This window comes from Notothenia coriiceps, unplaced genomic scaffold (genome assembly GCF_000735185.1).
Source record: "Notothenia coriiceps isolate Sejong01 unplaced genomic scaffold, NC01 NC01_scaffold00011594, whole genome shotgun sequence".
NCBI lineage: Eukaryota > Metazoa > Chordata > Actinopteri > Perciformes > Nototheniidae > Notothenia > Notothenia coriiceps.
The window spans coordinates 108,181-119,834 of record NW_011344295.1 but is presented as its reverse complement, the minus strand read 5'-3'; the positions used below and the strand labels follow the sequence as shown (position 1 = coordinate 119,834).

General features: G+C 38.6%; 3 protein-coding genes across 3 annotated transcripts in view; 1 reads left to right on the top strand and 2 right to left on the bottom strand.

The window, feature by feature from the left end:
* The window catches only part of kcnh6b (potassium voltage-gated channel, subfamily H (eag-related), member 6b), a 9,503-nt gene extending 7,522 nt beyond the window's left edge, over positions 1-1,981 (bottom strand). The window contains exons 1-2 of the mRNA XM_010772678.1: positions 1,838-1,981; positions 449-880 (exon numbers count right to left, since the gene is read on the bottom strand). Coding sequence (XP_010770980.1) covers positions 449-880; positions 1,838-1,981 — 576 coding nt within the window. The remainder of the gene's footprint in view (positions 1-448; positions 881-1,837) is intronic.
* Positions 1,982-3,540: 1,559 nt separating this feature from the next.
* Positions 3,541-6,192, bottom strand: LOC104946772 (translational activator of cytochrome c oxidase 1). Its single transcript, XM_010772654.1, has 6 exons — positions 6,112-6,192; positions 5,672-5,957; positions 5,470-5,576; positions 4,989-5,116; positions 4,406-4,568; positions 3,541-4,113 (listed from the first exon to the last, which is right to left on the bottom strand). Exons 2-6 carry the CDS (start codon positions 5,952-5,954, stop codon positions 3,904-3,906), a joined length of 891 nt encoding a protein of 296 aa, XP_010770956.1. The 5' UTR covers positions 5,955-5,957; positions 6,112-6,192; the 3' UTR covers positions 3,541-3,903.
* A 1,992-nt stretch (positions 6,193-8,184) lies between these two features.
* pth3r (parathyroid hormone 3 receptor) overlaps positions 8,185-11,654 on the top strand; it is a 9,631-nt gene continuing 6,161 nt past the window's right edge. The window contains exons 1-2 of the mRNA XM_010772677.1: positions 8,185-8,250; positions 10,518-10,576. Coding sequence (XP_010770979.1) covers positions 8,185-8,250; positions 10,518-10,576 — 125 coding nt within the window. The remainder of the gene's footprint in view (positions 8,251-10,517; positions 10,577-11,654) is intronic.

The window sequence follows — 11,654 nt, the reverse complement described above, 5'->3', positions numbered from 1 at the left end:
CGGCCCTGTAGGTAGATCATAGATCATTTGGGCTTGGTCATTTTAAAAGTAGCTCCCAAGCTGAAAAAGTGTGGGCACCCCTGTTCTACAACATCTAATGCCTCAATAGACAATAGCTAACAAGCGGCTAAATGAGACCACAGATGTTGTCTGGGACATTTAACATCAGTGGTCGAATGTTGATCTTGTAACCGTGGTGTGGTTTACATTAGATTGTTATGAAGATGATCTTGTGTAAGTATCAAACATTGAGCTGAATTTTGTAATAATCTGAAAGATAATAAACAAATCATTGTTTTGCTTTCAGTCAAGGGAACCAAGGTGGTGCCAACTTCAAGATTGGCCTACAACACCACATCATCCCTGCAGCACTCGATACAAACGATGTTAACTTGGGTTCTTCTGTAAAAATCATATCATATAATCTGCAGAGAGGCAGATCTCTTACCTCGTCAGAGCCAGATCTGAAAATGAGAAGGTCGAAAGGGATCGCTGCGAACAGATCAATGGGGAACCAGCCTTTGATATAGTGCTTGGCTATCCGGCTCGGCTGTGTGATCACTTCGTCGTTGCGGTTCACGTAAGTTGTGCGAAGGTTGATGACAATATCCACAATAAATAGCACGTCCACCAAAAGGTCTGCCACGTTCAGAGGGTTGCATGTGTAGCCGCAAGTATGACTCCTTTGACGTATATCCCCATGTTCATCCAGGAGAAAGGTGGCCGAGTAGGGAGTGAAAACAGCTGTGAAGAGAACCAGGAGGAGAATAATCCAGTCCCAAAATGCCTTGACCGGGCTGTAGTGTAGCAAGATCAACCATGTTGTCTCTGGCACCTGGAGTTTGTATTCGGGCAGCACATCGGACTCCAAAGAAAGAACCTAAATATAAAGAATGCATCAGTATGCAAATGTTTCAATGTTCCCTTCCATCATATTTCTTCTATAGTCAAATCTGAACTATAGATGTTTAGGAGCATTTGAATGCATTTTAGAAAGACAATTTGTTCTCCCAGAAGCCAAATGAACACTTTTACTTGAACCAACATTACAAATATGGCTTTTCACTTTGACACCAAGCAAAACAAGTACACTCTGTGAACTAATATTAAACAAAATACCTTTCTAGAAGACACACTGCGACCATGTAGGTCCAACCAATTCCCAACAGAGGCGTGACTTGAGTAAGGTTTTCCCCCCAGATCATACAATTATTTGCAGATAGTTAAAAAGCTAAAGAATGTTGTGGTCTGTAATCTACTATGCAGGATCTGACTGAGTGCTGGATACTGGTGAGCTGGGGGGGGGCTGGAGTGATGAGTTGGGCGTCACACGACAGAGTTCATGTGCTGCCACGCTCCTCATGTTCTCTTAAACTTAACATTGGAAGCCCTGACAAATGTCACACTCATTGCAGACAGACAGTTGTATTTACCAGGTGCACAGATAAATAGTTTGATATAGAGAGATTGATGGAAAAGGTTAGGTTTTAGCCAGTGACCCCGTGCAGCAAGGTCACAAAGTGTCGACAGTTGTAGTTCATCACAGAGCTTCCCAAAGAGGCAGTGATGCAGAATGCCGAGCCTCAGGGCTACAACAGCGACAACAATAGGTCTGAATTGAACCGGTGCTCAATTAACTTTGCTTTTCACACCTAGAAGGAAAACAACCAGCCACCAAACCACATACTGATTTTTCCACTAGCGGGTTAATTAGTGTCAGTCTTTCAACATGGCAACTTTCTGAAAGCCTCAAAACACGATTAATATGATCTCCTTAATGACGGCGTTAACTTGGCAAGCAGTGAATGCATCTGTGACGTCCTTTCCTGCTCCATACCTGTGTGACCTTCTCCTTGACGTTCTGTGAGCAGTCCTTCACCTTGGAGGGGCTGAGCAGCTCTATCCTGGGGGTCGGAGGCGAGCGGCACTCAGGGCCCCTGCTGGCTGGACCCCCACTCATCTTAAGGTCTGAGTCAGACATGGAGCTCTACTGGAATACAGGTGAGCAGAAAACACATTTATATTCAGGCCAAAGTGAACCAAAAGATTATTTTTGCATATGTTTAGCTTCTGTTTACTTCTTATAGTATAACATATCATTTTTCACTTCATTATTCTATTATTTATCATTTTCTTGCTTTACTGGACTAATACTGTAGATTCGTATAACATTATATTTTCCAATTTCAAGCATGTCAAGCAAAACAAGTGACTCAGTGATGTTTAATATTCCGTAACGCCCTTAACAAATTAATCTCAGCTCGATTTCCCAGAATGCCCATCTAGCTGTGCCCCTCCCAAAACACTTCTGCCCTTTAACACTAGATTGATAGATATACTTTATTGATTCCAAATTAGGGAACAAATGTGTTAGACAGTCTCAATACTTGACTCACAGTGTTACTGCGTAGAGAAGGCACGGTTACATAGTGGAAACATCGCTATCAAATCTTCAGCAAAGCTTAATTTCATTGTAAGTAATATAACGTACCTGATTCGAAACCAGAATGTCAGATCCTTCTTGGACTTAGACAACCATGACTCAGATATCCACACTTCAGGACACTTTCTGGACAAAGTGTTATCGAAAACATTCACTCTCTTCCTTCATAGTTCATATTTAAGAAAAATAAATGAACTTCTGTCATTCAGACGTCAATGTTGAACCCTCCACTCGGGCACAGGGCAGAGGACTGGCCTGCAGCTCGCATGTTGCCGCGTGACACTCACCAGCACAGGAAACAAATCAATGCCATGCTATAGCTGAGAGGAACTAAGGGGAAAATCAATGATGAGCATTGATAAACAGAGCAAATGGGCTCAGTGCCATTATGCTGGACTTCCCCGCTAAAACCAAATCACGATTTTAGTGTTCGTGTATGCAGTTTGGCTGTGTAGATCTAAAGTATAGTTCAGGTTGGGACGTACATCACACTGCTGTAAACAACAAAATCGGCCAGCTAAATGTACGGAGCTGGCTCAATATATCACATACATACTGTTGATGTGGGGTCTTATTGACAGTCATTTGTGGGGTCAATGACCTGTTATGACGCTGGCTCAAAACGTCCTTCAGTTGTAACCTTCAGCCATATACTCTATATACATAAATATGTGTGTTATGTGTTACTTCCCTTTGAAATTTGAGCTTCAGTGTGAAGAATGATGTCTCTATTTGTATTGTATACGTACAACATGATTTTGTGACTGAACATACAATTTATTATCACGGCCAAATATTTGATGTGTAAACTTCAATCGTCCAGACTCGAGCATCTACCCTGATAATTGACTTTTCAGTAAAGACGACATTTTATTGAATTTAACAGTTAAATTTTGTCATTGAAAAATATTTGCATATTAATAAATTATGTAGGAAAACGAGTAATGTCATTTAAAATATTTTTAAAGAGGCTATTGTACTGTAGTGTACTGTGTATTTCATTGTGTCTCGATGGTATCTTTAAAAGAGAAATCATATTAAATTGATCCATGTAAATACATAAACGTTTCTTCCATATCCAATGAATAAAAGTTACATTTGATTTTGGTAAAACGTTTAATCTTCTCCAGCATCCCATGAATGATGAGCTAAAGAAAAGGGACGTGAATGTGGTTATCAATTCTTACTGTATTACAAACTTTTAAATACAGCATTGACTAGAATAAAATAAATGAAAATGCAGAAGTCTTTTGGCGCCGGCTCGTAATGATACTCTAGTAATTTCAATCTTTTGAGAGAATATATTACAGAAATGTCCATTGAAGTATACATCATGAAAAGGACCACAACTTTCTTCCGCTTATAGTTCCTCACAGACAAGCGGTACAGGTTTTTTCTCTTTCGAAATATAATATCCAACATGCGATATTCAGCGTCCACAAAATGTCCCGGATACGTCCTCAGCTGTCAGCCTGGATGTTGTCCCAGACTTGAACTACATCTGGACAGTCACTGAGGGCTTCTACTAGCATTGAAGCCGCCTCCAGCTGATCTTCACTCAGAGACAAAGATATGCGTGGTAAAAACTCCAACCCAACAGACGTGATCTCCAATCCAAGCTTCCCCAGTGAGGCCCGCACCTTACTGGTTTCCACCATGTCACAGATAAACTGAGGACAGAGAAACAAATCACAGTATTAGTTAAACTGTGGTTGGGCTGAAATTTACTATTATAGTCCTCATCAACATTGTGTCTTCAAATGTGAGAAAATAGTGCCTTTAATAATTTCCAAATCCCAAGGTTAGGACATCATTTGATCTGATAAACAGTCAAAAACACAAGATGGATATGCATTAAAATCATTAAAAAAAAGAGAAAATGTTGTTATTTTCTTTATGGGACTGAATATTTCTATTGTTCCCTCATATTTCTGGACTGCTCTCCTTAGAAACATGTCTGACCTTCAGGATGGGCTGCTCCTCCTCATCCTCGCTCTCTTGGACATCTTCGGCTCCCCCCTCGATGGCCAGCTCCAGAGCTCTGTCTGTGGAGACGTTCTGACCCGGGACCACCACCACCCCCTTCCTGATGAAGTTGTGGCGCACTCCCTCTGAAATCATCCCTCTGTGGGTGAGTAGTGGGAGAAAACATACTTGATTGAAATACATAAACCACATATGGGTTTGTATTAGGTACGTTTTTAGTTTAAAAGCAGTATTTTTCTCATTGTTGTGTTTATATTCTTAGCCCAGTAGCCACTAGGGACATCTAGTGGCTACTGACCAGTGGTGGAAGTGGTAGTAATACTATTGTCCTTAATACTCCAATACAAGTACAAAGTTCAGCTAAATGTTTTTTAACTATCAACATTAAAAGTACTCAGTGTAGAATATTTTCACAGTATAGCAGTGTTATAAAGTGTAATCATTTGCTTTTATCGCCTTGAAATATTGTGACATGTAATGTCATTTCAATGTTGAAGTGTGCAGAATGTTGTAGTGTGCAATTCGTAGTACAGAACTGCTTCATATCATATAAGCATACCCGTTCTTTGAGAGCAGCCGTTTGATTTCATGGTTGGTGCCTGTGCGGTTGTCAGTCAGCGCCTCGATGAGCAGCATGCACCCCCCCGGCCCCCGAACTTCATAAGTGAGCTGCAACCCTGGTTTGGTCTTTTCCAGTCAAGCCAAGGAAAAATACATGAATGAGTTCATCGTAGCATTTTATATCATAACAATAGCATTTTCATGATATGTTCTATACTGGATAAGTATACAGACAGGTAACAACTAAGGAAACATTTGTTGTTCTCTTTGCCAAGTAGCATTGATGCTGTTAAGTATAAAGGACTTAAGCTGCTATTATAATAATAATAATAATAATATTTTTTTAATTATTATAGCACACTTAGTCTATTAAGATATTCTTTCCACATTTATTTTTTTCATTCATTCATTATATTGGCTTTAGTCTAGGTCTGTATTTTGTTTAGTTATTTCATTCATTTTTCACCCATTCCACCTACCGCATTCTTGATGGCGGACTCTATTGATGTTTTGGGCATGTTCTTGCTTCTGCACTGCTCCAGCACGTTGGCTAAATTTACATTCATCCCTGGGTTGGTTCCCCCTTCTGCAGATTAAACCAACATCACAATGAGCTAACATGAAACGCTCCGAAATGTATATGCAATATCTTATCGTCTTTAAGACTCTTGAAGATCTTACCTTTCACAGCTACCTTTATCAGTAAAGCAAACTTCATGAACATCTTGCACCTCGCCACATCTTTAGGTCCCTTGATGTTTTTCACCTTTGACCACTTGTTGTGTCCTGCACAGAGGGCGGAGCACACCTGCAGCGACCGGGCAGGAGAGCTCCTCCACGGCGGGTAAAGCACACATGAAGCCGGGAAGAGGACACACTCCCCCGGGTCCAGAAACCTGCCTGAAGTCGCTAGTGTCCGGGGGTGTAGGATCCGGAGAGACCTCAGCACCGCCGCCCCCGCCATGCCCTTCAGAGTGGATACAGTGTTACAGTAACCTGCTGTACATGTGGAGGGAGACAATACTACGAGCCTCCGTCTGCAGGTGAGGCCTTTAATTTCAGAAACCTGTAACTTTCACATCATTAAATAAATGTAAAAGCCTTAACTTTTCCAAACGTACAGTTTTGACAAGTCGGCTGGACACGCAGCTGCTGCTGTCCTTGTTGTGAGACCGGTTACTTCCTGGTTGTGACGTCAGAACGTGACGTTAGAAATGGTCTCTTCAAAATAAAAGCGCAATAAAGGACAGTTCACTACAAAAATGAGAACAATACAAGATAATGTAGGTTATTGAATACAAATGTTTCTTTCTACCAAACTACACCTGCCAAGCATACCATCATTATATATATATATATCACAGCTGGTAAAGGTGGAACTACTTTGAATGACTTTATGTCTACTGTTCCTGTGTATCTCCACCTAAAATAACATGTCTATTTACTCTTAAATATATTTGTTTGTATAAGCTAATCATTTATATTTTTATAATATAATATAAAGTAACTTGTTATGGAGTATAAAGGTACAATATTGGCTTCTAAAATGCAGTGGATTAGAAGAATGAAGTAGCATAAAAGGAAATAATCAGGTAAAGCAGACATTTACTTATTTAAGTACAGCACTTGCGTAGATGTACTTAGTTACATCAGTATGTTTGTTCATGTCAAATATTCAAAGACGTTGCTGGTTCGTCATCTAATGAATACCATGCATACTAAATACTTATACTGTTGTCATTTACATTCTCCAATATAGTTGTATATATTCCTGGATCATTGTAAGGAGTGCTGAATGAGAAAAATGTTGAATAACTCGTAAACCATGGGAACCTAAAATCTCTTAGAGGGCCCCTGGGTGTTTCTGGTTGACATTGGGAACATTTATATATAAGCACACATGTTAAACCACAACTGATCCCAAAAATAAGCCAAATTATTATTTATGATTCCCTTATCATTTGTGTATTCATTATATCTGATAGTATCAGCGAGGTTAGTTCTAGAGATGATAGGTTAATTGGCAAAAACAGTAAGCAGTGTGAGTCTGGTCTGTATCATTGTCCTTCTAAAATGTCCGAGCGTGAGAACTGGAAAATAAATGTTGGACTCTTGGCATGGGACCAACGTTTATCAAATCATACTGCTTCTTTTTGATGATAAAGGGACATAATAATAATAATAATAATAATAATAATAATAATAATAATAATAATAATAATAATAATAATAATAATAATATTAATAAAAAGCCTGTGCTCCATTCTTGTCTAGGATAAAAAAACAAAAACATAAAAGAACATTTTTGTGCACTAGAGATCTGACCAATTAAGGCTAAGGAGAAGGTTTATATTCTAAGGAAAATTAATTAAATGTTTTTTACTTAAACATACAGGGAGAGTAATTCAAAGAACTTTACAGCAAAGCCAAGAAAATAGAACATTTAGAGACAGAATTACACTTTTGAAATACTGCATTAAAATATGTTGAAATTCCATACATTTATTACATATAAATTACACAAAAGTGTGTCTGAATATTTGAAAAAAGTATTACTTTCATGCCACAATATTGTTATAGCTCTCTTTTGAGTTAAAACATCGTTAGGGGGTATTCTAAGAAAATATTGATATATGTAATCAATTGTGATTAAATCAGCAAACAGGCAAATATTGTATTACTGCCACTGCTTAAAGTCTTCATGCCTAATGAAAACGTCTATAGCTCCGCCCCTTTTACTTTGTCTGGAAGGAGACAAGCGGAAAAAAGACAGATCTACAAACAAGACAGCAGAGACAGAGGAGCAGAGCCGATGAGCACGAAGGGTTAACTGAGGTGGAAGCCACAGCCAATCAAAGCCAACCTGTGTCTGATAGACAGCCGTCCAAAGAACTGTAAAAGGAGGAGATTTGGTCCACAGTGCTTCCCTCTGTCTCTCTTCTCTCATTACACACTTCTACATTGTCCCTCAAACCTGAGACGCGGTGTCCACCGAGCCTCGAGGAGAAGCCTGCAAAGAAGAGAACTTTTAAAAAGCTCCAGAAGAAGAATCTGCAGAAACAAGAACACCATGAGCAACGATGGGACACCAGAGAAGAAGAGACCTTAACTTTGGGATATGAGTTCCTTCAATGCAACGTGATAAGATGATCTGATGTCAAACAAACGTCCAGTTTGAGTCGAAAAAAGACGTCATGTCTCCTGCTAAAGGAACCGGTGTCTTGGCTCTTTTCCACAGTGCCATGATAGTGATGGCACTGGTGAGTTTAATCTACTTATCCTGATTGGTGATTGCATTGTTGATTACTTAATTGATTGAATGGGTTTCACAACTATTGTTTAACGTTTTTTATTTACTTTCCTCTATTTGATTACGTTTATCGACCAAGCATAGAGGGAAAAATAGTTTCTTTGCATTTACTTTTGGTCCCCGAAAACAATATTTGCAATCCCATTTTATTTTTTGTATTTATGATTTGTGCAACAAAGTTCTATTGGATCCTATTTCATTAGATCTTATTTGTATTGGGAATCACCTCCTTAAATGAAACATAGCAGCAATTCAATTCTCAGTCTTAAGGATTCGTTTTTATATTCTACATTTAAGCTTTTCACACAGGAGCTTTATATCTTACACTATAACATGACTGAGTCAGAAATAATCCTCCCAAATATAGAAAATGTCATGTATCTGTGACTCTCTTTGATCGTTATGTACTTCAGAAAAGGTGCCAGCCATTCACAAGCAACACTCAGCATAGAGAGTGTGGTTTTTCTTTTTTTTAACAAGTGAGGGGATAGCGAATCGTTTTTTGTTTTTTTAGCAGTATGGACCCTTTAACTGAATGCCTAACTAATACCATAGAAATAACAACAAAACTAATATAATTGTAGAATATGTTGCCTCTACATTAGTGAAATGACTGATAACAACTAGGGAATTGCACAGGTACCTCACTAAAGTGCAGAATCTCCACAATAACAAATCACCTGTGTTCTGCTTTACCTCACCTCCATCCGGGTGACCCCTTTAACCTTTCACCCACTGAAGCGTGACCCCCCCCTGCAGCTCCCAGACCACCGTCGCCTCCGAGCGCCGTCTCTTTATCTTCGCCGGGTCGATCCTGAGTGTCGACCTCAGGCAGAATTACAACCTCCTGCTCAGTCAGCCCGAAAATCACTTCACATGAAGCAGAGGTCTGAGAGAGCAAATTCAATTATGATACAAAGGAGAGCTGATTGTTTTGCTAACACTCCCTGTCCGTCAGCACAAAACCCTCCTGTGCAACGAAAGGGAACCACTTCTCCGTATTTACTTGCTTGTTTTAATTTATGGGGATGTTTTGTCGAGGCCGTCTTTGTTTAACATTAAACTTCCAATATCTAATTGTGGGCAGAAATTATCGACAAGTGTTTTAATGGAATTGCCAACACAGCCAGTGTCCACAGTCCACACAAAAACAACAAGTGGATTCATCTGCATTCTCTGTGTTGACTTTGGCTTCAAGTCCCCCCCCCAAAAAACAAATCACTGTAAGGAATGAGTGATACAATACTGAAAACAGTGCTCACCCATTGACGGTTTATTTGAAAGGCTTATGCCAAGAATGTTAGTTATCACATATCCATCAACATGAACAAAAGTTTCCAGTTAGTTAGTTTCCTTTGCTTAAAGTTACAATTTGAAAGATATTTTCTTTATAAGTGGTAGTTGCAGCTGGATCTCAATTCCTATAAATCAAAACAGTGTGCACCCCTTGTGATTTTTCCCAGGATTATTTCCACAGACACCATCAGTGGGGTCAAACCCCATGGTACCTCGTTCAGCGATAAATAGAGTTTTGACTGACTGAATTCAAATCTTTGAGATTATGACTTTACAGAAAATAGTAAATATATATACAAATATATATTCAAATATGTTGTTCAACTTCTAGATTTAGAATCCTATTTACAGGAATATTCTATTCACAACATGATCATTTGAATATACATTTCTCACAAATCTCAAGAATGTATTTTCTCTCGCATGGATATATCGGGAAACTGAAACTGTCTTGAAGAATTTAAGTAAATGGGTTTAACATCAACTCTGATTGTGATGTATCACCCAAGTCTCATTTATCAAGTCAAATGCTCACTTCTTCCATGTGCATTTTTGCTAAACCTTGAAAAACTGATGGTGCATTCACACTGAATGTGAATTTAAGATTTAAGATATCGTTCGTGTCATTCCTGCTGCCTGTCCGTTGGCTCCTTTGTATTGAGCCTAAAGTTGTAAGTATCAAATATGAAAGTGCTCAGTCTTCTGAAAAACAGCCCTCATGATGGATAACGTTTATATATTACATTATGAGATGTTTCTATTCATGCAACTTAACTATTCTACCTCTTTCCAACTTTTGCCAAGTCTCTTTCTTTGAATATCTCTGCCTAATCGCTTCTCTCACCGCCCTCTTCTGTCGGTCAAAGGATTCTCATGTGATTTCTGTAGTTGCTAGTTTTGCTACTCTGTTGTGAAATGTAGCCGCCAACACAGATCTGCTTGTGTGGAGCAGCTCTCACCGGCATGGCCAAGGCCTCGAGGTAAAGACCCCCATGTGGCGATTGGCCGCCCCTCCACTGAAAAAAAAGCAGTTTGCGAGGGATCACGACATACCGCACCCTCACAAAACTATTTCACAACACCTGGAGGCAGCACATTAGATCCTCTGGAGGTTGTGCGGCTGACACATCGCCCTGTAGCTGGGAAAATACTTCAGAGGAGGGACTTCAGTGGGTTTTCCGATGCTTTATTTGAGTAAGGTACAAATGTCACACTGGGAAAATCCTGCATTTAAATCGTTACCTAAGTAAAAGTATGTAAGCAGGCAGTAGTGAAAGAAGAACTGTTTGTATATATATATATATATATATATATATATATATATATATATATATATATATAGCCTATGTTAATAAAGTAAAAGTACTCATCATACCATAGTGTAGAATACTCTGTTCAAGTCCAATATCCAACATTTTAGTAAACGTATGAAAGTATGAGTGTCAGAATATTCTTAAATCACAAAAGTAATTTTAATATTATATATATTATATTAGTATATTAATTCTGCACACCAACCCATTTCCGATTAATATCTAATATGCTATTGGATACAAATTGGATAATAATCATAGATGCATTATTTTGACTGAGGATCTTTGACTATATTCTGCTGGGTAATTTGTTATTTCCACCAAGGGATCAATAAAGTTAATCCTAACCTCTAACTAGAAAATGCATTTCCTGCAGAAAATGCGTGCGAATGCTGTAAACTGTGTACATTTGTTGCTGAATTTAGCTGAAAAAGCTGAATATGTTATTAGTTGAATGGTCTCTGTAGCTGCTTTTAGCTACAAAAACCAAATAAGTGTGTTGCTGAACTTAGCGGAGAAATGCAGAAAAGTGAAATGATTTGAATCAAAATTGTTACAGCTCAAATGCATTGCAATGACTTTGTTGGAAACTTGAAAGTGAAATGTTAAACTGGAAGAGTAGGAAAAATAGTGAAGAAGCTTAATATTTAAAAGAAAGGGTTTAAAAAAGGTATAAACAACAAACTGTTATAGCCTCAATGTCCTGAAATAGCTGAATACGTTAATAGTTGAATGATTTCTGTAG

What these genes read in the sequence shown, in the direction of transcription:
- LOC104946772 (XM_010772654.1), bottom strand. Translation starts at nt 5,954, where the DNA reads ATGGCGGGGGCGGCGGTGCTGAGGTCTCTCCGGATCCTACACCCCCGG. An exon ending in GATAAAGGTAGCTGTGAAAG is followed by an intron (nt 5,577 to 5,671) that starts GTAAGATCTTCA and finishes TTTAATCTGCAG; the next exon opens with AAGGGGGAACCAACCCAGGG. An exon ending in CGGCTGCTCTCAAAGAACGG is followed by an intron (nt 4,569 to 4,988) that starts GTATGCTTATAT and finishes ACTCACCCACAG; the next exon opens with AGGGATGATTTCAGAGGGAG.